The sequence below is a fragment of the Diplotaxodon limnothrissa genome, linkage group LG19 (genome assembly GCF_057381915.1).
Source record: "Diplotaxodon limnothrissa isolate DT_005_m linkage group LG19, D_limnothrissa_male_GT1.1, whole genome shotgun sequence".
Lineage (NCBI taxonomy): Eukaryota > Metazoa > Chordata > Actinopteri > Cichliformes > Cichlidae > Diplotaxodon > Diplotaxodon limnothrissa.
Window position 1 is genome coordinate 15,402,027 of NC_140614.1, and position 24,635 is coordinate 15,426,661.

Genomic DNA, 24,635 nt, shown 5'->3' on the forward strand with positions numbered 1-24,635 from the left:
CAAGGCATATAAATCATTATGTTCCCTTTGTCTACCCCTTGTTTCACTTTTATCATGACTTCTTTCCTTTAGACTCATCCTCACTGCTGTGGTACTTTCCTTGTACTTCTTATGTTAGCTTAAAACCCAATAGACTACTTACAGCAATAAAAGTGTTATGTTAGTCCTGCTATGGCACTATAAAATCAGAACTGGAACATTACGGCAGGATAAAGGCGGATGCTTTTTCATGTCTTAAGCGCAGTTGAGCTAGGTGTTACTGTATACTTGGGCCACAGGGACCACTGGCAAGGGTAAACTACTGTACTTCCTGTTACAGAAAGAGGAGAGAGAGAAACAGAGGGAGTGAATGTAAGCTTGGATTCATCCCCCGCCCCCTGTTGTGTGGTCTCATAAAAAAGCTTTCCACACAACTTGCTTGATGTGTAGTTTTTCTGGCAAATGGCAACCAGCCCCTGTAGCTCGATGGATCTGCTGGACTGGAAAACAACAGCTGAAAAAAAATATCAAAGAACAAATGGCAGCACAGTTCACAATAGAGGTTGTGTGCATTTCTATATTACTTAGAGAGTGTCAACGCTGAGTTAATGTCTTTTGATACGCCATAGCCTCAGATTTGGCAGATATTTTGAAGTCTTTATGTCACTGGACCTGTTGTAGCTTTAAATAAATTGCTACTCCAGGGCTTGAGTTTATGGGTGTATACAGTACAGCACAAGTTCTTTTATTTAGTCATTTTCAAAAGTCAGTTTGGTTTCGCTCTTAGCTATGATGTCAATTTTCTCTGTCTCTCTCTCCCTCTCTATAGACAAGTAAATTTCTGTTTTTTCTGCTCTGAGGAACCAAGACTTAACTGGATATACTCACACATAGTTGTTATCTGAGTGGATATTAATGGAGCACTGTGCACGTCGTTTCAAACGATCTAAGTTGTTGTTCTAAACTGTTTTTTAATTAATGGATGTGACTATGTTCAAGTGTCTCTGGAATTTTTTGAAAATGTTTTTTTTTCATAAAGTTTCAAACATCATGTATGCACATCAGGTTCAGTTAGGTTTTACACAAGACTGCTGTGATCGAGTCTAACGTTTTAAAATCGGGAAGACCTTTAATGCAAAATTCATTGTGTGGATGCTTTAAGCATCCACACTATTGAGTTCCTGTTTCTCTTTATTCTTTATTATTATTATTCTAGTTGCTTCCGTACACTTTTTGGCACTTAACTACTTCCACAATTTTCAGCCGATTTTCACCGTTCAAATTTTAAACTATTCTGCTATTTCTGCTAATGTACGCTACGATTTTTGCTATTTTTAACTATTATACTTTTTAAAATATTAAGCTTTTTTCCTTTAATTTGTCCCATTGAAATGAATGGGAAACTTCTGCAATTCTGCTAAAATTTGCTTGTTTTTGAAACTTAACTACTTCCTCATATTTTCACCTAGAACAACCATTCAAACTTTAAAATGTTCACAAATTATTGGGCTATTCAGGTATGATTCAGCTTTTTCAAATGTTTTACTGTTTTACTTTTATGCCTCTTAAAGTTTTGAGTTGCAAAATTGTGATTTTTCACAAAATACATGCGTTGTTATGGTTGCTATGCTCTTGGCTTCCAGTGTGCCACTGAAGGTTTTGCAATTTTCACTTCATGTCCGAACAACTTCTTGCTACTTGCTCAATTTTCACTCAACTTCCACAAATTATACATCAAAACGTAGGTATTTTTGCTGGCTTTCAGAAAATGTCACTATCATTGTTGTGGGATTTATAGAATTTTTGCAAATCTCCTCAGACCAACACAAGGTCTCAAAACTCTCCATATAAAGTCAATGGAGAGCTTGTTCAAAATCATCGCTGGATTTCTGTAATGAGAGGCATATTCGAATCGTCATATCTCCTTAACGAAGCGACTTTAAGACATGAGGCTTGTCCCCGAATATCTTCAGACACCCCTGACGCTCACAATTCAAGAATTTCTTTCTCACCCATTACCGTTCTGAAATGAGTTGGACTTGTTTGAGGGTAGGAAATTCGTCCTTCGCTCAGATTTCTTCAGATTTAAAACTCTGGAAATGAACCACTTTTTTCTCTCGTCATAATTTTTTTTTGGATTTCCACAGAGACCTGAAAATTTCCATGACTGTTCACCAAAGCCTGCTGTCTCTTACGGTGAAAGAATGATATCGATACTCCAAATAGATTTCGAGTTACAAAGCGTTGTTTGAGGGCAAGTCAAGGCAGTTTTTGCTTCGCTCTACTCAGTTATGGTGCATTAGAAGTCAAATATCTTTAATAATTCATATTTTAATGATAAATTGTAAACACTGGAAGATTCCCCCATCTCTTCTGAACAAAACGGTGTAAGAATGACCGCTCTAGCCCCTACGGTTTGGGAATTATGGTCATTTGTTTGAGGGGAGTCCTCACTATGAGAAATAGGCTGCAATAATCCTGTGCCTCTCTCTGCTGCGTGTGTAAAAAGATGCACCTGTTTTGGCGGGAAAAAGTACACAGGCTCTCTGATTGGTGGATTCAAATTCAGCAGCTCCCAGGCTGACCTAGAAACTTACTTCTCTCTCCCTGTGCATTTTTTTGCTGATTTTTTCATTTAACAAGTATATTTGAGGGACCCTCAGCATGTTCAGCATTTTTTCAGCTGTCCATTTTGCTTTTCCAATTTTTCTGTTTAACTTATTACTATTGTGCTAAATCATACTATTTCTGCTATTTTATAAGATTTGTGCCTAATATAGTATTTCTGCTAAATTACAGTATTTCTGCTTTTTATACTATTTGTGCTAAAACATAGTATTTCTACTAAATGTAGTATTTATGCTTAATCATACTATTTCTGCTTTTTATGGGATTTGTGCCTAATATAGTATTTCTGCTTTTTATAGGATTTTTGCTCAAACATAATATTTCTACTAAATGTAGTGTTTATGCTTAATCATCCTATTTCTGCTTTTTATAGGATTTGTGCTTAATATAGTATTTCTGCTAAATTATAGTATTTCTGCTTTTTATAGTATTTGTGCTAAAACATAGTATTTGTACTAAATGTAGTATTTATGCTTAATCATAGTATTTCTATATATTTCTGCCAGGTCCCCAGGCAGCCAATTCTCTGTGAGGACTGAGAAATTCAAATTTTCAAATCAGGGCCTGCACGGCTTCCCAGCCAATCATATATGTGTCCTGAGGCATTCAAATTTGCATATTGGGGCCTTCATGGCTTCTAAGCCAGCCAATCATATCTGAGGGCTGAGGAATTCAAATCCACAAATCAGGGCCTGCACAGCTTCCCAGCCAGCCAATCATGTATGTGGGCTCCAGGTATTCAAATTTGCATATTGGGGAATTCGTGGCTTCTAAGACAACAAGTCATCCATGTCATATATCTCTAATAATTCATATTTTAATGATAAATTGTCAACACTTGAAGATTCCCCCATCTCTTCTGAACAAAACGGTGTAAGAATGACCGCTCTAGCCCCTATGGTTAGGAAATTATGGTCATTTGTTTGAGGGGAATCCTCACTATGTGAAATAAACTGAAAGAAGCAGGTCTATGTCTCTGTGCTGCGTGTGTAAAAAGATGCACCTGTTTTGGCGGGAAAACGTAAACAGCCTCTCTGATTGGTGGATTCAAATTCAGCAGCTCCCAGGCTGACCTAGAAACTTAGTCCTCTCTCCCTGTGTGTGTGTGTGTGTGTGTGTGTGTGTGTGTGTGTGTGTGTGTGTGTGTGTGTGTGTGTTTAGTGGGAGAGAGAGGACCCTGCCCTTATTTGACAGCATGTCATTGTAGGATTTAAATTGAACATAGTTAGACTGGTTGACTGGATTAGAGCCTGTGTTTGTGTGTCCCTCTGTGCATTTGTGTTTCAATAAGTTATTACTATTCTGCTAAATCATAGTATTTCTGGTACTTTTCGGTACTTGTGCTAAATACAGTATTTCTGCTAAATCATACTATTTCTGCTTTTCATAGGATTTATGCCTAATATAGTATTTCTGCTAAATTATAGTATTTCTGCTTTTTATAGGATTTGTGCCTAACATAGTATTTCTGCTAAATTATAGTATTTCTGCTTTTTATAGGATTTGTGCCTAACATAGTATTTCTGCTAAATTATAGTATTTCTGCTTTTTATACTATTTGTTCTAAATTATAGTATTTCTGCTTTTTATAGGATTTGTGCTTAATATAGTATTTCTGCTAAATTATAGTATTTCTTCTTTTTATAGTATTTGTGCTAAAACATAGTATTTCTACTAAATGTAGTATTTATGCTTAATAATAGTATTTCTATATATTTCTGCCAGGTCCCCAGGCAGCCAATCCTCTGTGAGGACTGAGACATTCAAATTTTCAAATCAGGGCCTGCACAGTTTCCCAGCCAATCAAATAAGTGTCCTGAGGCATTCAAATTTGCATATTGGGGCCTTCGTGGCTTCTAAGCCAGCCAATCATATCTGAGGGCTGAGGAATTCAAATCCACAAATCAGGGCCTGCACGGCTTCCCAGCCAGCCAATCACATATGTGGTCTCAGGCATTCAAATTTGCATATTGGGGAATTCGTGGCTTCTAAGTCAACAAGTCATCCATGTCATATATCTCTAAAAATTCATATTTTAATATTAAATTGTCAACACTTGAAGATTCCCCCATCTCTTCTGAACAAAACGGTGTAAGAATGACCGTTCTAGCCCCTACGGTTAGGAAATTACGGTCATTTGTTTGAGGGGAGTCGTCACTATGAGAAATAGACTGCAAAAATCCTGTGTCTCTGTGCTGCTGCGTGTGTAAACAGATGCACCTGTTTTGGTGGGGAAAAGTGCACAGCCTCTCTGATTGGTGGATTCAAATTCACCAGCTCCCAGGCTGACCTAGAAACTTACTTCTCTCTCCCTGTGTGTGTGTGTGTGTGTGTGTGTGTGTGTGTGTGTGTGTGTGTGTGTGTGTGACAGAGAGAGAGAGAGAGAGAGAGAGAAAGCCTTTTAATGGGATGATCCCATTGTAAGATTCAAATTCAATATATTTAGACTGGTTGACTGAATTGGATCTTGTGTGTGTGTCTCTCTGTGCATGTGTGTTTCCTCATGTGTACATATTTGTAATTGTGTGGCAGTCATAAATTTTTTTGCTGATTTTTGTCATTTAACAAGTATATTTGAGGGAACCTCAGCATGTTCAGCATTTTTTCAGCTGTCCATTTTGCTTTTCCAATTTTTCTGTTTAACTTATTACTATTGTGCTAAATCACACTATTTCTGCTATTTTATAAGATTTGTGCTTAATATACTATTTCTGCTTTTATAGGATTTGTGCTTAATATACTATTTCTGCTTTTATAGGATTTGTGCTTAATATAGTATTTCTGCTAAATGTAGTATTTATGCTTAATCATACTATTTCTGCTTTTCATAGTATTTGTGCTTAATATAGTATTTCTGCTAAATTTAGTATTTCTGATTAATTATAGTTTTTCTACTAAATCATAGTACAGTATTTCTGCTTTTTATGGGATTTGTGCTAAAACAAAGTATTTCTACTAAATGTAGTATTTGTGCTTAATCATACCATTTCTGCTTTTTATAGGATTTGTGCTTAATATAGTATTTCTGCTAAATTATAGTATTTCTGCCAAATTATAATATTTGTGCTAAAACATAGTCTCAATTTAAAATTACAATATTCATAGTTCATCACAGTGTCTCTGGTAAATCACAATATTTCTGCTCTGTTGTACTATTTTTCTAAATCATAGTGTTTCTGTAATGTTTAAGTATTTTTGGCTAAATATATTCTTTCTGTTATCTTATACTATTTCTCCTAAATTCTTGTATTTTTGAGAAGTTATCATGTTTCTGGTAAGTTACAATATTTCTGCTAAATTCTGCTATGCTATTGTATTTCTGCCAAGTATTATGTTTCCTCTAAGATATTGCAGTTCTGCTAAGTTATTCCATTTTAGCAAAGTTCCTTTGCTTCTGCAAAGTTTTTACAATTTCTGCAACTTTTCAGCTTTTTCAGCTACTTTTTGCATACAGCTTCAGCTTTAAGCATCCACACTGCATTTTCGCAGGAAATGCAAATTTTTCTAGTTATCTTTATTTTTGCTTTTGCTCCACTTCACTGGAAAACAGCATTCATCAACATTTCTTTCTATGTTCAGCGCACACGTCTTTAAGAGGCCTTTTACCATCACCATTATAAAATGCTGCTCATTGACTAAACAAGACACCTATTCATCTTATAATTTGCAAATTGATTTTTTTCTCTGATCCAATAATAGATTGTATTCATCCAAACCTTTAATTAAATACAGAAATTGGTTCTTCACTGTGATAAGAATGTGTTACACTTTGTGGCCATTTTGCAGTCGCCTGTATCGACGCTCACTGTGAGCTTCAGCATCATCATCGACGTGGCTCTGACCTCCACGATGAAACCAGTGAGGTGTTAAGGCCAGGGACTACATGTGCTGCTTCTGCTCTAGTCATGAGTAAAAGGTCATCACATTATTTACTCAATACCACTCTTTACTTGATATGACCCTGAAATATCAGGCTGAAATTTGGAAATGAGCTGTGTTGTTGACTCAATTTACTTCCTCTGGCAGTTATTTATACAAATCCAAGTTTAGAGTTATAGAGACCATGACAAGAGATGATGATGAAACTTAACAGCTGCTAAACAATTTAACTACAAATATTTTTTACTGAATCCACAGTTGGTTCTGCATTATAAAGTGGCTTGAATTAAATGGTGTGGCGCTCTTGGTACGCTCGATTAAGACCTTGAGTACCTTGTAAAATAAGGTTGATTCATTTTGCTTTCAGACAAAACAGCTCTCTTAAAAGTTCCCTGAAAAAATGTACCAAATTTATTTTTGGTCACTGTGGTTGATGAACAATGAAGTTTATGGAGGACAATTTGGCATTGATAAAGCTTTGGAAAAAATCACTACAAACTGGGGTCATAGCCAGTAGGAATATCTTGGTTTATGCTTTAATCTTAATTCTGTGATATAAGATATTTGCCAGTATCGGGTATGATGTGATTCTATTTACATACATGCTGATTAAATATCAGACACACTGTAAATACCTAATTAACATGACACACCTTAACTTGCCGCTAACTACTTAATCAAAATTTTGATGAGTACTAGACTAGAAATTCTGCAGCATGAGTTCACAGTGACGCTTCTGTCACCACCTAAACAATAATTAACATTAATTAGCAAAGCTGACCTTGCTTGTTGTTGGCACCATTTATCATGTTACTTAGTAAAAGTGACAGTGAGCGCCAGCAAAAAAACATCCAAGATACTTCTGCCTGAATGTAAGTTATATGTGAAGAATCCAATTTAACAGCAATCTATACCCCGCGAAATAGAGCAGGCCTTTAATTGTGGAAAGCAGCTCAGGCAGATAAAATAGTACAGAAAGGATCAGAATTTGATCAGCTTTATTTCATTGGACACTGGTCCAAATGGACTGAGAAGTGATTAATAATCACAACTCGAGACTTCAAATGTTCTGTAGAACAAGAATTGTCAGATCTTCGACCGATAATTTAGTCATATTTTAAAGACAAACCAAAATGTTATCTTGTTTAATATTTTAATATGCAAAGATTTGCAAGATTTCTTTGAGTTAAAGGAAACTGATATGTATTTTTTCTTTGCAGTTAATTCTTTGCAGTTCTTTGTCCATTAATCAGGACAATAGGTCATTAATCAAATGTTTTTTAGATTGACATATAATGTCAAATTATATTTTGTTGCAGTCCAACTGCCATTTTTGGGATTCCCAATATTCAATGTAACTAAAATGGCTATGGAATAAATCCAGATTATTTTCTTACTCATCTCCAACAAAGCGATGTACCTTCCTGTGAAGAGATACCTTGAGGACAACATTTAGACAATAATGTAGGTGAATATGTTTTATAGAAAATATCCTTAAACAAATAAGCTAACATGCATGTGTTTGAACACAAGCACAGAAGGGGCCTACACACAAATCCCCAGCAGGACACAACTTTAGAAACACTGCTAACCACTCACCATAATGCTACCCACCCTAAATAAAACTAATCATGGTGCACTTCCTTTTCTTCATTATTCCCTTTAGAGGTCACCACAGTGGATTACCTCCCTCCATCTCACCCTATTCCCAGAATCAACATTCTTCACACCAACCCTCTTCTCTTTTCCTCCTGCCTGTAAGCTGCATGTTCACCATCCTTGGTCCTATATATTTACCATCCCTCCTCCACATATGTCTAAACGATTCTCAGCTTTACCTCTGTAACTTTGTCTCCAAATGATACATTATAAACTGTTCCTTTCACTCTTGCTCCTGTCTTTCTGTCACCACTCATCTTCACCCACTCCATGCTATCTCTCTTGTGCACCGTCCGTTGCTTTGGATGGTTGTCTCTAGGTATTTAAACTCAGCTACCTTGACTACCTCTACTCTTTCCAGCATCTTTCCACCTGTCTCATTCACACACATGTATTCTGTTTACTTCTACTGACTTTCATTTATTTTCTTTCCAGAGCATGCTTTCTGAAAACATCATACTCCATGACATTCATAGCAAGTACCCTGAATATACTGTCTAGTGGTAGTCAAGTCTCAGAATTCCATCATTTAAGCACTGTCAGGCCAAGCTGGAAGACGACAGTTTGAGAGATGCATGTTCCAGATTCTAATCTACGTCCCCATATGAAAAAAAAGAGACATACTGTCTATAATCAGACAAACGTGTGGCTATTCATTAGGGCTGGGCCATATTATACCGTTCACGGTAATACCGGTATAATGTTAGGCAACGATAGGAAAATGAAATATCAGAATCAGAATCAGAATCAGAATGGGTTTATTGCCAGATGTTGAGGTTTACAACATTAGGAAATTGCTGCGGTGCTTCAGTGCAGACAATAAGAATTAAAGTGCTATGTAGAAAGAAAGATATGTGCATGAGATATACATGAGATATATACATGAGAATAAGAATTATGAGTGCTACGTAGAAAGATATATACATGAGTGCAGGTGGTGATCAGTGCCAAACATATATACATGAGAATAAGAATTATGAGTGCTACGTAGAAAGATATATACATGAGTGCAGGTGGTGATCAGTGCCAGACATGAAATGATGCAGTGACACAGCGTAGGGTCATGTGTTAGTGGCGGGGACAGTCATGTGGTTATTGTTCATGTGTCCAACAGCAGAGGGGAAGAAACTGTTCTTGTGGCGAGAGGTTCTGGTGCGAATGGACCGGAGCCTCCTGCCTGAGGGGAGCAGGTCAAACAGACTGTGTCCAGGGTGAGAAGGGTCAGCTGAGATCCGGGCTGCACGCCGCAGTGTCCTGGAGGTGTACAGGTCCTGCAGAGATGGGAGTCTGCAGCCAATCACCTTCTCAGCAGAGCGCACAACACGCTGCAGTCTCTGTTTGTCCCTGATAGTGGCTCCAGCGTACCACACGGTGATGGAGGAGGTGAGGATGGACTCGATGATTGCAGTGTAGAATTGCATCATCGTCCGTGTTGGCAGGTTGAATTTCTTCAGCTGCCTCAGGAAGTACATCCTCTGCTGGGCTTTCTTGATGACGGAGGTGATGGTGGGCTCCCACTTCAGGTCCTGGGTGATGGTGGTACCCAGGAAGCGGAATGAGTCCACAGAGGTGATGGGGGTGTCAGTCAGGATGATGGGGGGGAGTGGGGCTGTGTGCTTCCTGAAGTCCACAATAATCTCCACTGTCTTCTGGGCATTCAGCACCAGGTTGTTGTGGCTGCACCAAGACACCAGACGTTCAACCTCCCTCCTGTAGGCAGACTCATCCCCGTCAGAGATGAGCCCAATGACGGTGGTGTCATCTGCGAACTTGATTAGCTTGACAGACTGGTGGGTGGAGGTGCAGCAGTTGGTGTACAGGGAGAAGAGCAGAGGAGAAAGAACACAGCCCTGAGGGGAGCCGGTGCTGATGGTCCGGGAGTCCGAGACATTCTTCCCCAGCCTCACGTGCTGCTTCCTGTCCGTCAGGAAGTCAGTGATCCACCGGCAGATGGGATCAGGCACATTCATCTGGGAAAGCTTGCCTCGGAGATGGTCTGGAAGGATGGTGTTGAAGGCAGAGCTGAAGTCCACAAACAGGATCCTGGCGTAGGTTCCTGGGGAGTCCAGATGCTGCAGGATGAAGTGTAGGGCCATGTTGATGGCGTCGTCTACAGACCTGTTGGCTCTATATGCAAACTGCAGGGGGTCCAGGAGGGGGGCCGTGAGGGTCTTGAGATGGGAGAGAACTAGGCGCTCAAATGACTTCATGACCACAGATGTCAGAGCCACGGGTCTGTATCGCGATAGAATGGGAGTAAAACGCGCATGCGCAGTGCCTTTGTTTTCATACGCACATGGCCGATTGTTGAGTGAAACAGATGAACCAGAATTGGTTTGTAAAAATGGTGCAACTTCAGTGATGTGGAACTGGTTTGGTGTTTGTCCGTCAGATACACAACAAAGCACATTTTTTTGCAGAACATGCAAGCAGCCGTTGTTATTGTCATATTTGTCGGACTAAGATGCTCTTAAATCTGGGAGTAATCTGGGTCCTATAAACTCCGTATGCTTCAGGTCAAACAACACTGCAGCATCACTTAGAGTTAAAAATTGTCTAAATTCTTTCATCTTTAATAAAACGATCAGCATTGCTGCTTTACCAGGTGTAACTATAAAGTTTAACTTCCAGGCATCCATGAAAACAAAAGTTATTACATTTAACGGAGTTAGAAGTTAGCAGGAAGCTAGCGGAAGTTAGCTCGCTAGTTTCGCTAGTTACCTAAGCATGATATAGCATGTTCTGACGGAGAGATTTCTGAAAAAAATCAAACGTACAGCTCTGCTATCACTTCCAACATAAATGAAGACAGGAAACTAAACAGCAGTGACGTTTGTAGGGTTACTGAAGTTGGGCTAGCTGGTATATAATGATGTGCTACGTGATCGCTAGCGACACAGCTATGTTAGCATAACATAAACAGTGAAGCTGGAGGACGAACACTAACACTTTTCCACTTATAAAAGTTAACGTGAAGGTTCTTCATGGTTAGAGACAAATGCAATCGCATGGCAGGATGCTGTAAACGGACCAAACTTCAGTCAGGAGAACAACTGAGATAATCCATCCACAATACGAGGTTAGTCATTAATATACTGCAACAACATGGGAATAGAGCAGCTGCCAGAGAATTCAACATTAATGAATCAATGGTACAGAAGTGGAGGAAGCAAGAAGAATGAGTTTAATAAAGTTTGATTTATCTGACTGCTTTGTTTCGCTTAATGTGCCTTATAATCCCGTGCACCTTATGGTCCGAAAAATGCGTACTGCACACTGCAGTTTAATGTTGCAAAGCACCTCTTTTTAACTTCAGTGGATATTATACATGGTTATGCTCAGGATATGTCAGCCCATTTCTACTGGAAATGCCTTTTGGTTAAACTTTCAGCAAGGAATTTGCATTTGCACTGTTACATTTTTATAAAGCTTTAATGTACATAAAAACCAGCTTCTTGTTTAAGTGAAAATAAATGGAAGGTTGTCTTTTTGCGCTAGTAATGTTGTGGAGTTGTATTTTGTCTCGCATCAATTATATCGTCGGTTATATCGTTATCGCAAATTTTCAAATATATATCGTGATAAATATTTTTGGCCATATCGCCCTGCTCTACTATTCATCTTTATTTTTTCTCTCTTAAAGCCATGCAGTTTGCTGGGCTGTCTCTCTAACATTAAAGACAAAGAAATTACTCATGTTAATAAAAACTAGAATGCCAGTGAGATTGCTTCTCTGAAGAGAGGTTTACTATGGACTAGACCGGACTCCGCAATAGAAATACAATCCTTAAGCAGCAGGACTGGTGTTAAAACAGCAGTACTGTATCAGTGAACATCTGCCGGTCTCTCAAGTGTCCTTGAGCAAGGCACCAAATCCCTGTGAGCTCCAGGGGTTCTGTTCTGCAGCTGACCCCAATCTCCCTCAGGAAGAAGTAGTGGGTTTAGGTTTCCCTGCACAAATCGATACAGAATCAAGTATTATAACTCTTACTTTTCAGTTTTGCAGCAACTAGCAGGGTCATATGGTTAACATAAATGAAAGGGTACACTTGTGAAGATTTAAACCGTCACTCACTGCATTCGACTCACTGGGGAGTAAAGCACAGAAATGTCTATTGTGGCATTGAACCTGAAAAGTAAGAGCCCCACCTGACAGTGACAGTGGGGCCATGTTACCTGTGTCTATCATTCTCTTTCCTGCCTACATTCACAATTTTTTTCCTGCCATCTCCCTTCGTGTTCCATTCATCCTTCTCTTTTCTCCCTCTTTTACTATTCTCTTTTTACCACTCTGTCCCTCCTCTCTGTCTTTGATGTGCAGGTAATGAAAAAGCAGAATCAATTGGCTGCTGCTTTGTGCAAGCAGAGGTGTTGAATGGAAATCAATCCGTTACCTAAAGACAAGGGAACTGCAAAATAACACAGACACACCAAAAACTTCCTACTGAAAAAAGGGAGAGTAAGGGGAAGTGGGGAATATGAAAGGACAGGACGAAAGAATAAGCGATCTAACGAAGAGAGGAATGATCAGCGTGGGTCGTGATAGGCTGTCTAATAACTCCCCCTCTGTGGCCCCACAGAAAGCTGCTTGTTTGTAGTACTTAATGTAGTATTTTGAAGTCTCAAGGTGAAAGTCTAAATGCACAGACTCTGTGCTGTGAATCTAAGCGAGAGCAACAGAACAGCTGTAATGTTATCTTAAAAAGACGGACAGCTATAAACCCTACTTGTCCCGTCTCTGTATGTTACACTTTCTAAACGGGGTTTAGCGACAAAGAATTATGAAGAAAGAAGACTTTCCTGGAAACCAAGGTCACGGTCATGATGACCCAATTGGTCATTCCCGGTGTTCCCGTTGACCATTATGCATATTGATGTACGTGTAGGGATTAGTAGCGATAGGAAAGAGATTTCCCTATGGAAGCTTGAGGTGTTTGCTAATTCCCTCCCCCCCCTAATTTACTGGAGTAAATATTTGGCTCAAATAACAATCATTCCCTGTGAGACTGATCTAATCTGTGTAATCCTGTGCAAACAACAAAAGTCAAGAAAGGCCAGCAGAGCCCTCGCCGTCAAGGCCATCCTGTTTGAGTCAGCAGGCTGGACTGTTTTGTGTTAGTTTGCGAGATTGTCAAACACTCTCATGTTTCTTTGCTTTCCATCCTCGTCTCATATCCTTGTTAGTCTAACTTGCCCCGATATGAACTTTTTGTCTGTCCTGTAAGGGAGTAAATAAAGACGGATTATCTGTGCATATGCTCTGATAAAAAACAAGCTTATTGTCTTCCACTTTAGGATTAATTATGCAAATTTCAGACAAGGAAGTGTGTAGGTTGAAAAAAAAAAATCCCAGTGAATACATAATCATTTTCATGATCAAACAGAATTGGCAAATACACATTTTTTGTTTGTTTTTTAGGGTATTTTAACCTAGAATTTCCATGGTCATGGCCTCGGTTTGCCCATGTGCATAAATCTCACTTACCTTCAAGCTCATGCAGAGACTTCATAGTGACCTTACAACTCCCACATGTATCCCTTTCACGGCCAGCATTCTTTCTTCGTAGTGCCCCAGTAGCCCACTTGGAGTGGCCTAATAACTCCCTTATAGTCACCTTGCAGTGCCAATATATCAGCCTTGTAGGTATGCCAGTGCCCAGATGCCTTACATTCTGTCATGGTCCTGGGTCGGTGACCCAGTGTTTTTGGTTATGTACTTTTACTTTTGATAGTTTTGTATTTTCTAGCATTTAGTGGTGTTCCCTCTGGTTGATGTCTTCCCTGCTTGTGCATTTCCTTAGTGTAGTAAGTCTCTGTGTTTAGTCCGCGTCTCTGAGTCTGTGTCATTACGTGTATGTGTTTCCTGTTTTACTTTGAAGGGCTCTGTCTTATGTCAGTGTGTTCTGTTTACGTTTCCCCTGCCTTGTCAGTTATCATGTATTCCAGGTGTGTTCCCCTCCTGTTTCCCATCCCCTGATTCCTGGCATGTGTATTTATAGTGTGTGTTACCGTGTCCTCGTTGCTGGTTCGTCTGTGTTGTTTCCCCTCGGTCTCCCTGTATGTATTTCCCCGGACCTCCCTGCACCGTCATTCTTGGTTTGTGTTGTTAGTTTACCCAGTTTAGGTTTCAGTTTCATGTTCCTAGCACCTTTGTTGTTTGCATTTTTGTTGTTAATAAACCCTCACCTGCACCAGAGCTGCCGCCTTTTGGTCCTATATATATTCCACACGGCTTGCCCCTGCAAACCGTGACAGAACGAACCAGCCACCATGGACCCAGCGGCTGTAAATCCGTCCGAGGAGCTCCAGGACGACATCACGTACAATGTGGAGATCCTTCTCAGCCTATGGCTGGAACATCCCCCGGAAGAGCTTCGCCGCGCAACAGAAGACCGGCTGCAACGGCTCTTTTCCGGCCTGCCATGGCTATTGAACTCGCTTCCTCCGACTATGCAGGCTTTTCTCCGGCTCACACCGCACCTTCTCTCGGCCACTCCTGCCTCGCTGCCCGACTCGCCGGATGTGATCTTGCCCGGCCCGTCGGAGCCGTCTGCGGGGAGGAGACGCCAATCGCGCCGCAAGCGCGCCACCCCACAGCTGGACGTTCGGACTACTAATTCGCCGGCTGTGGTGAGTGAGGACTGTTTTCCATTTGCGGACTGTATGACGGTTCATTCAGGGGCGGTGTTCTGTGCGGCAGATGACTTTGTGAACAGCATATCACCTCCCGCGCAGCCACTCTCAGCCCAGTTAGCTCCCCCGCAGCCTGTGCCACCCTCAGTTCAGTCTCCAGTGCCACCCTCAGTTCAGTCTCCAGTGCCACCCTCAGTTCAGTCTCCAGTGCCACCCTCAGTTCAGTCTCCAGTGCCACCCTCAGTTCAGTCTCCTGTGCCACCCTCAGTTCAGTCTCCTGTGCCACCCTCAGTTCAGTCTCCTGTGCCACCCTCAGTTCAGTCTCCTGTGCCACCCTCAGCGCAGGCCCCAGTAGCTCCAGTGCCGCCTGTAGCGCAGGCCCCAGTAGCTCCAGTGCCGCCTGTAGCGCAGGCCCCAGTAGCTCCAGTGCCGCCTGTAGCGCAGGCCCCAGTAGCTCCAGTGCCGCCTGTAGCGCAGGCCCCAGTAGCTCCAGTGCCGCCTGTAGCGCAGGCCCCAGTAGCTCCAGTGCCGCCTGTAGCGCAGGCCCCAGTAGCTCCAGTGCCGCCTGTAGCGCAGGCCCCAGTAGCTCTGGCTCCAGTATCATTGGCTTCACTCATTCACTCCGTGCAGGGAGAAAGTTTAATTTCACCTCAAGGTGCTTTTCCTGGTTCAGCCGCCATTGGCACTGTTTGCCGCTCCAGGGCTTCCCCAGAGGCTAGGTCCCAGTCCTCAGCTGATTCTGGACCCCTGGAGTTTAAGCAGCCACCTGGGAAGTGCCCCGTGTCAGTGCTGTCTGAGCAGGGCCAGTGCTCAGCACAGCACCCATTTCCTTCATGTCTGCCAGTGGACTCCATGCCTGCGGGCTTTGTGATGGCTTCTGCTGGAGGGTCCAAGGGGCCCGTCCAGCCTTCGTCTCGTGTCTCCGCTGGAGGGTCCGACGGACCGCTCCGGCCTTTGTTTCCTGTTTCCGCTGGAGGGTCCGAGGGACCGCTCCGGCCTTTGTCTCCTGTTTCAGCTGGGGGGCCCGAGGAGCCCGTCCAGCAGCCTTCCTCGTCAGCTGGTGGTTCCGGAGAACCACACCAGCCTCATGCCTCGTCGGCTGGAGGGTCCGAGGGGCCCGTTCAGCCTCCTGTCTCCGCTGGAGGGTCCGAGGGGCCCGTTCAGCAACCTTCCTCGTCAGCTGGGCACCAGCACCATGCTACATCAGCTGGGGGGCCCGAGGAGCCCGTCCAGCAGCCTTCCTCGTCAGCTGGTGGTTCCGGAGAACCACACCAGCCTCATGCCTCGTCGGCTGGAGGGTCCGAGGGGCCCGTTCAGCCTCCTGTCTCCGCTGGAGGGTCCGAGGGGCCCGTTCAGCAACCTTCCTCGTCAGCTGCAGCTCCAGCCTGTGCTTCGTCAGCTGCAGCTCCAGCCTGTGCTTCGTCAGCTGCAGCTCCAGCCTGTGCTTCGTCAGCTGCAGCTCCAGCCTGTGCTTCGTCAGCTGCAGCTCCAGCCTGTGCTTCGTCAGCTGCAGCTCCAGCCTGTGCTTCGTCAGCTGCGGCCTCAGAGTCTTCGTCCTCGTCTGGTCCGGCCTCAGAGTCTTCGTCCTCGTCTGGTCCGGCCTCATCAGAGTCTTCGTCCTCGTCTGGTCCGGCCTCATCAGAGTCTTCGTCCTCGTCTGGTCCGGCCTCATCAGAGTCTTCGTCCTCGTCTGGTCCAGCTGCCTGTGCTTCTGCTACGTCTGGTCCAGCCGCCTGTGCTTCTGCTACGCCTGGTCCTGCGGCCGCCTGTGCTTCTGCTACGCCTGGTCCTGCGGCCGCCTGTGCTTCTGCTACGCCTGGTCCAGCCTCTGCCTGTGCTCCTGTTACGCCTGGTCCTGCCTCTGCTTCAGCGTCGCCTGGTCCTGTGCCCTCCAAGCCTCGGCCGGTGCGCCTGACACTTGGGCGCCGCCGCTGTCTTCCGCGCGGCCAGCCCCCTGATCGCCATCGCCTGAGTGGCCGCCGCTGCCTTCCGCACGGCCGGCCCCCGGACCGCCATCGCCTGAGTGGCCGCCGCTGCCTTCCGCACGGCCGGCCCCCGGACCGCCATCGCCTGAGTGGCCGCCGCTGCCTTCCGCACGGCCGGCCCCCGGACCGCCATCGCCTGAGTGGCCGCCGCTGCCTTCCGCACGGCCGGCCCCCGGACCGCCATCGCCTGAGTGGCCGCCGTTGCCGTCCGCACGGTCGGCCCCCCGAACTGTTTTGGACTCCTGTGCTGTCGGCCCCCCGAACCGTTTTGGACTCCTGTGCTGTCGGCCCCCTGGCCGGCCCCCTGAACTGTTTTGGACTCCTGTGCTGTCGGCCCCCTGGCCGGCCCCCTGAACTGTTTTGGACTCCTGTGCTGTCGGCCCCCTGGACTCTTCTGTTTTGGACTGTTTTTTTTTTTTTTTTCCTGTGTTTTGGTGTGCTTCGTTTCTTTTGGTTTTGGGCTCGTTTTTTGTTTTTGGTCTTTTGGCCTTCTGGTGCTCCGGTTTTGTTTTGCTTCGGGCCCTCCTTCCTGGGCCCCCGCCGCCCGCCCTGGTCGGGTTGTTTTCTGTTTTTTCTGGCTGTTTTTGTTTCTTGTTGGGCTGTCTGGAGCCAGCCTTTGAGGGGGGGGTACTGTCATGGTCCTGGGTCGGTGACCCAGTGTTTTTGGTTATGTACTTTTACTTTTGATAGTTTTGTATTTTCTAGCATTTAGTGGTGTTCCCTCTGGTTGATGTCTTCCCTGCTTGTGCATTTCCTTAGTGTAGTAAGTCTCTGTGTTTAGTCCGCGTCTCTGAGTCTGTGTCATTACGTGTATGTGTTTCCTGTTTTACTTTGAAGGGCTCTGTCTTATGTCAGTGTGTTCTGTTTACGTTTCCCCTGCCTTGTCAGTTATCATGTATTCCAGGTGTGTTCCCCTCCTGTTTCCCATCCCCTGATTCCTGGCATGTGTATTTATAGTGTGTGTTACCGTGTCCTCGTTGCTGGTTCGTCTGTGTTGTTTCCCCTCGGTCTCCCTGTATGTATTTCCCCGGACCTCCCTGCACCGTCATTCTTGGTTTGTGTTGTTAGTTTACCCAGTTTAGGTTTCAGTTTCATGTTCCTAGCACCTTTGTTGTTTGCATTTTTGTTGTTAATAAACCCTCACCTGCACCAGAGCTGCCGCCTTTTGGTCCTATATATATTCCACACGGCTTGCCCCTGCAAACCGTGACACATTCTCACTTCTCTCCAGCTGTTCCACTTGTATTTCGAGTGAAAACATTTTCCAAGAGGATTATTAAAGTTAGATCTATTCTGATGTAATTTGATCTATGCTGCTCAAGCTTGGCTCATTCTCTCAGTAGGCCACATCATATTCAATTTCTCACTCTGTGTAATGAATGTTATGCAGTGATGCTGTCAAGATTACCTGTAAACCAGTGAGTCATCCTGGCTTCCGTTATACTGTATCTGGAACATCCGAATTCCTGGTATATTCCTCTGGAAGTTGAACTTGATCAGTGCAGTTGATGACGTGGCCTCAGCTGTCACCACCCTCTTATCCACACCACTCTTCACATCACCAGTCACGTTGCTCCCGTTGGCGCCGCCTCGGGTTGACGTGGAAATGTCCGACGATCGCGTGTCAGACTCCTGGATGTTGTTTGTGTTGTTGGAAATGTGCGGGAGTTTGATAATAACCAAATCCACTGTTTGGTGAGCCTCGCCGGCGGGGTTGGAGGAGATACAGGTGAACGAGCCAGTGTCTTGCACCTTACTGATGACAATGTCCAGAGTCCCGTTAGCGTAGACAAGTGTTCTGGAGGAATTAGAGACCAGTTTACCCTCAGGAGAGATCCAGTGAATGGCTGGCTCTGGGTCACCTCTTGCCTTACACCTTAAAAGACAGAAAACCAGTGAATTGAAACTTGAAACAAGACAGCACAGGGACAACAGTACAGTAGAAGCAAATCTTAATGCTTAATGGTTTCTGGAATCCTGCTACTTTTCCTCTGAGACTTGGGTGAAAAGTAAGAGGCTGAAACTTATCTACTATGTTGACAGAGCACATTTGAATTAGAGTACAAATGATAGCCTTTGTACTACAGTTGGTTAGCTAATAATGGAGTAGTATTAGGTTGTAGTAGTATTACTTCTATATTAAAAGGTTTCTGGGTCAATAAAATTATTATAACTCAATGCTGACATTTAAAAATTCCTTGTCTTGGTGTAAAATTAGTAAGTTAAGATACTAAAAAAGTAGTTATTAATTTTTTTTGTGTCATAGTTCATAGCTCTTTTGAGACAGAGATCCAAATAAACAGCCAGAAATGGTATCAACCAGTCAAATTCTATAGCTTAATTCATGTCTCACATGCTATAAACCAAAAAAGAAGAGTCAGAAAAAAACAATGTTCATAATATTCTATTTCATCAAACAAAAAATGGTTTCGCAACAAAGCAGACTCAATTTGAAGGATTCAAATTAGAAACAATCAAAGTGAGGAGCATGTTTGTCAGGGTAATTTAGCTTTCCCCTTTTCTGCAGATAATTACAATTACTGTGAAGTGCTTCAAAAGTTATAGAATAAGAGCTAACAAAAATCACATTTTTAGCTGGAGTCACACTACACATTCTCCACACATGGTTGTTAATGTTAGAAATGAACTAAAAAGGGCTCCTGGGATGTGAAGTTCATTTGAAGTGAAAAAGCGAGAAATGAAAGTGACACAAACACATACATTTAAGCTGTTTCAACCCTAACCCCAGACTTTTTAAAGGGTAAAGATATGCAAATTGCACTGTGTGTGCATTTCTTCAAATTTAATTACTAAAGATTTGTGTTCATTTGTTGACATTTTCTACCAAAGGTTTTTAAAGTTAATTGGTAATTATGTGACAGCGCACCTCAGATGTTGCAGAGGAAAACTTGAGTGGTGAAAAGTGTGTAAAATAATTCCCCCATTTTTTAAAAGCAACAAATAATGGTCACTCTTTTGAGTAACAATATTACTATGATAAAGTAAGTGCTGGGTATAAAAATGTGTTGTCAACACCTAATTACCTAACCATACACTTTCTCCACTTTTTCAATTTCATGAAATAAATTTGTATTGCACAAGATTGTTAGTAGAGAGTATTTCCTTCCCATATGATTGCTGGGTTTTCTCTGAATCTATTATTGTACGATCTACTGTACAATATAAAGCGCCTTGAAGCGACTGTTGTTGTGATTTGGCGCTATATTATATAAATATAACTGAATCGAATTGAATAGAAAAGCTGTTGTTGTCTTGATTTAGTTTTGTCCTGTAAAGTCTTTGGTAATATTTGTGTCTGTCGCTGATGTTTTATGTGTCAGTAAGCAGTGAGGCTTTTCATATTCTTGCATGTTTGTGCAAGTCAGGTGGTTACAGGATGATGGCAAAACTGCACCACATAATAAAAACTTTACTCCCTGATTATTATTGATTTCATAACCACCATATTATGTTTAGATGCAATTCTAGCAAGAACTGATACCTGAGAGCAACTCTCTGGCCTTCAAGGACCCTCATCTCGTGAGAGTATCTGGTGATGAGTGGAGGCTCGCAGAGAAACTCCTCTTCAGGGATGGACCAAAAGTATCGGCCAGACAGGTGCTGGGGTGTGGCACACGTCTCCAGGTCATCCTCCCTGCTCAGCCTTCGCAGCCAAAGTAACTCACAGTTGCAGTGGAGAGGGTTGCCACCGAATGACAGTGCAAAAGAAGAGAGGTGCATCCCTGACGTTGCTAGAACCTGGGAGTGCATTAAAAAAATGTGAAAATTAGAACAGCAACATTTTTATAGACAATTCCACTACGTTCGGTCGAGTTTGGTCAGTTGAATGTGTGGTTCCTTGCTCCATCATAAACATAAACTACTTAATAATGAAAATTAAGAGAGCTGGAGACTTGTCCTTACATTTGACTCTAGAATACTTTGGTATACAAAGGAGCATGGTCAACTCAATGATTGCAAGGTGCCCAGGACCTGAGGCTGCAAAACAAGTCCAAATAATGGGCTCTCGATTCTATGCATGACAGTTGGTATGGGGTGTCTGTGCAGATAGGCTGTGACTGGTGATCACCAAATGTGGCACTGTGCTTTATGGCCATCAATACTTCTACTCTGGACTCTTCTTTTTAGATAAGAAAGGTTTCCTTCTTTCAAATCTTCCAAACAAACCATACTTTTCACTTTCCTTGTATTTGTACTACTGCAATTTTAACATTTAACATGCTAAATAAGGGCTGCAGAGTCTGAGATGCAGCTGCTGGATTTTTGCAGTTTGTCTGAGCATTGCATGGTCTGATCTTTTGCTGAGATATTCAGTGTGCTCGAGCCCAGCAAAATGCACATACTAACAGTTTTTAGAGGTGGTCACACCTACTTTGATTGCATTTGATTTGCAGCTTTTTTACATTACAGTAAAATAAATTGATTTAATAATTGCACTGAAAAATAGATAAACAGCTTTAGCCTGCTGATTCACAACCTGTTTTTATTTTATTTTGCGTGAATTCCCCAAGGACTTAATTGCCTAAATACGGTGGTATTGTGTGGTAGGCTGTGTTTAATGTTTTTGATTGAATGTGGTGGGAAAGAAAATTCTAAGAATACCTGTGCTCGTTGAAAAAGTGGGTCAGGTGGTAGCTTTTGGAGTTTATTAGAGGTGACATCCAGCCGGTTTAGTTTCTGTAAAAGGGAAAAGGTTCCCTCTGGAATGTATTCCAACATGTTGTGGTCTAAACTCAGCGTGTGGAGGCTTGTCATTCGCTGGATAAATAACAGAATAAAAGAGACATTTATTATTGTTTCTTTCAATGTGGTTAATTTTTCACACATTCGATAATGATAAGGGGAACAGAGCAAGGAAACAAAATGTGTGGTGAAAAAAACCTCTTTTAAAGTTTTAAAGTTGACTATACTTAGTTACCAAGCATTACAGTACTGACATTACCTACTAACACAGGGGTCAGCAACCTTTAACACCCAAAGAGTCATTTGGACCCGATTTCCACGCAAAAGAAAACACTGGGAGCCGCAAATACTTTTTGACATCTAAAATGTACCCAATGCACCCAATATCCTTCGGGGTCAACCTTCAGGATCAATAAAGTTTTATTGAATTGAATTGAATTGAAAAATGAAGATAACACTGTATATATTGTTTTTTACCTTCATGTATGTGTTGCTTATGAAATCCATGAAGTGCTACAGAGAAAGTTACATTTTATTTATGTAATTAACACATTTTGAACTCTTAAAGAAATAAAACAAAAGGAAAGACACCCAGCTGAACTAAAATGATCCATGCAGCAAACAAAAACTGTTGTGAGCCGCCGCCCTTATATCGCCTTTGGGCTTTTGGAGCCTTGACCTGACTTTTAAAAAATAATTTGAAAAAAAGCACTATGCTGCTAAAAAATGAAAAATAGATATTTGCAAAATTCTGCCTAGTATGTATTTTACCTGGTGTGTGGCGGGACGTGGTCTGCAGCGCCGCTGCAGGGGAGGCGAACGCAATCACGCCTTGCCGCCTTTACGTCTGTGCTATCTATGCTGTTGTGTTGGTGTGTGTCAGGCTGTGAGCTGCAAAGCTACAGCCGGCTGTATGCGTACAGCAACCGTGTGTGAAAAGTGGTCAATAAAGAGATGCTGAAAAGCATGTTCATGCAAACATCGTCGGGTCTGCTGTGATGTGTTTACAATGGAATTTCTGGTCCTGAACCTCTGCGCACAGCGTCTGCAAATCGGGGCTGTATGAAGTCACTTTCATCTTTACGCAGGACTGTAAGCTGTCATCTGTGAGGGGTGAGCGGTGTTTGTCTTTAACATTGTTCACGGTGGAGAACAGCTGCTGACATAATGTGGATCCGAAGATCCATAATTGGCCTACCTGGGGTTGAAAGTCTCAATAAATGCACGGTGTATCGGCGGGTATACCGGCTTCCGCGAGTGTGACGCTTATTTTGAGCGATGAAAAAATAATAGAATATAATTTTATTTTTATATTTCAATATCACAATAATCTTCCAATTTAGAACTACAAGTTAAAAAAGAACTAACATAAATAAAATATGCTTCAGCTAAATACTTCTATTTTATTTTCCCAAACCACGCGGAGCCGCACTATAAGGACTAAAGAGCCGCATGTGACTCCGGAGCCACAGGTTGCCGACCCCAGATCTAACACATCTTGGCTATCAGTGAAACTGCATATACAGTTATTGAACTGTCAACATAATGACCTCTGCTTAGTCCCAAAGCTCATTTAAGTCTAAAATAAATGCACCCACATTTTTTAAGGACTTTGCCTCGGGATGCTTTTTTTTTCCAATGCCCTCCAGCCAAACAAGCTTCAAAGTAGTGTTGCATGTTAAAGAGGTTCTAACCTGGATGGCCTCCCATGGAATAGTGTCGAGGTTATTGTAACTAAGATCCAATTCTTCTAGTGCCAGCAGGTCATTGAATGCTCCCTGGTGAATCATGACCAGTTGGTTGTTGTTCAGAATCAGGTGATGAAGCTTGGACATCCCACTGAATGTATCATTGCCTATCCTCGTCAGTCGGTTGCTGTGGGAAATTGAAGAGAAATAAAACTTCAGAGAAAACGTATAAATAAGATTTCATATTGTAAGACATTATTTTTAGTTCATACCTGTTGAGGTGCAGGGCTCTGAGGTTTTCCAGATCAGCAAAGGCATGAGGTGTGATGTAGGAGATGGTGTTTCTGGATAATGTCAGGTCCACCAAACGTGTCATGTTTGCAAAATCTTTTCTTTTCACACTTTGGGCAAAGATGAGACAAAAATAAAATATCGTTAAAATGAGGTAACTGCCATACTAGTGACCCACATTACACTTATAAAATACAGTCTAGCGAGAGTGGCAACTCATATAACATCATGTACTGCAGTAATGCAGACGTTCTACCAATAGAGTTTCAACAACAGCTATCGAAGGGTTTTAATGTAAATGGTTTAGTCTCATGAGTATCGTTATTATTGATGTGACGATCACCTTGTGACAAAATTGTCAGCCAGTCGTAGCTCCACTGTATGTCTGTCAATGTTGGGTGGGACAAATAGTAGACCTTTCTTGGCACAGAGGGTTGCCAGGTTGGGTGACAGTATTTGACATACGCAGCGTTTTGGGCATATCTGTGCCCGCACAGCCATAGCGACGGCCAGCATTACACACAGTACCAGCCTTTCCATGGTTACCCCCCGTACCTGGAAACAACACCTAAAATAAATGGAAACAAGACAGACCAAGAGAGAGAAAAAGAGATGTTAATGACATTTGAAATGAGATGCATATAACTAAGTGAACTGGTCCCATCAATTGGCCCCAAACTCCTGGTTTGCAGTCACATACACTTGTTACTGCCATCTGGAGGCCATTTGGATCTGTTTGATATTTAGTAGGAAAGAAGGAAAAACTTATGGCAAAAGTAAAATGTTAAAAACAAATGGAACGTGACAAAGAAACTGAGATAAAACATGCTTCCCCATTCAAAAGTCTTTTTAAAAGGAGAAGGATGTACTTCCTCAAGCTTCTCTGTAATAATACATTATCTATCACCAACTGCACATCCTTTGATATCAACTCAAATAACTGAATGCAAAGATGTATATTAAAAGTCAAGTGTAGATATGATGATGAGTGCAGTACGGAGACAGGTGGCTGGGCCTCTAAAAATCATCTGTGGTGGATTTTTTGTGCACGTTAAAGAATAAAGTGATCAGTCATGGTGATCAGAAAAAAAACAAACTTTATAACCAAACATGACTATGACCACCAAACAAGAAGAGGGTTTTATTAGTCTCATTTATTGCTCAGCAGTGTTATTGTGCATGAACATGA

At 42.4% G+C, this 24,635-nt stretch overlaps 1 protein-coding gene across 1 annotated transcript in view; it reads right to left on the reverse strand.

Annotated features, from left to right (window-relative positions):
• The window catches only part of LOC146611929 (leucine-rich repeat and fibronectin type-III domain-containing protein 5-like), a 35,860-nt gene extending 11,858 nt beyond the window's left edge, over nt 1-24,002 (reverse strand). Inside the window, exons 1-6 of the mRNA XM_085342638.1 lie at nt 23,790-24,002; nt 23,428-23,556; nt 23,162-23,342; nt 21,387-21,542; nt 20,266-20,522; nt 18,172-18,639 (exon numbers count right to left, since the gene is read on the reverse strand). Of these exons, the coding sequence (XP_085198764.1) occupies nt 18,172-18,639; nt 20,266-20,522; nt 21,387-21,542; nt 23,162-23,342; nt 23,428-23,556; nt 23,790-23,986 (1,388 nt within the window). The 5' untranslated portion in view covers nt 23,987-24,002. The remainder of the gene's footprint in view (nt 1-18,171; nt 18,640-20,265; nt 20,523-21,386; nt 21,543-23,161; nt 23,343-23,427; nt 23,557-23,789) is intronic.
• Between the last annotated feature and the right edge of the window lie 633 nt (nt 24,003-24,635).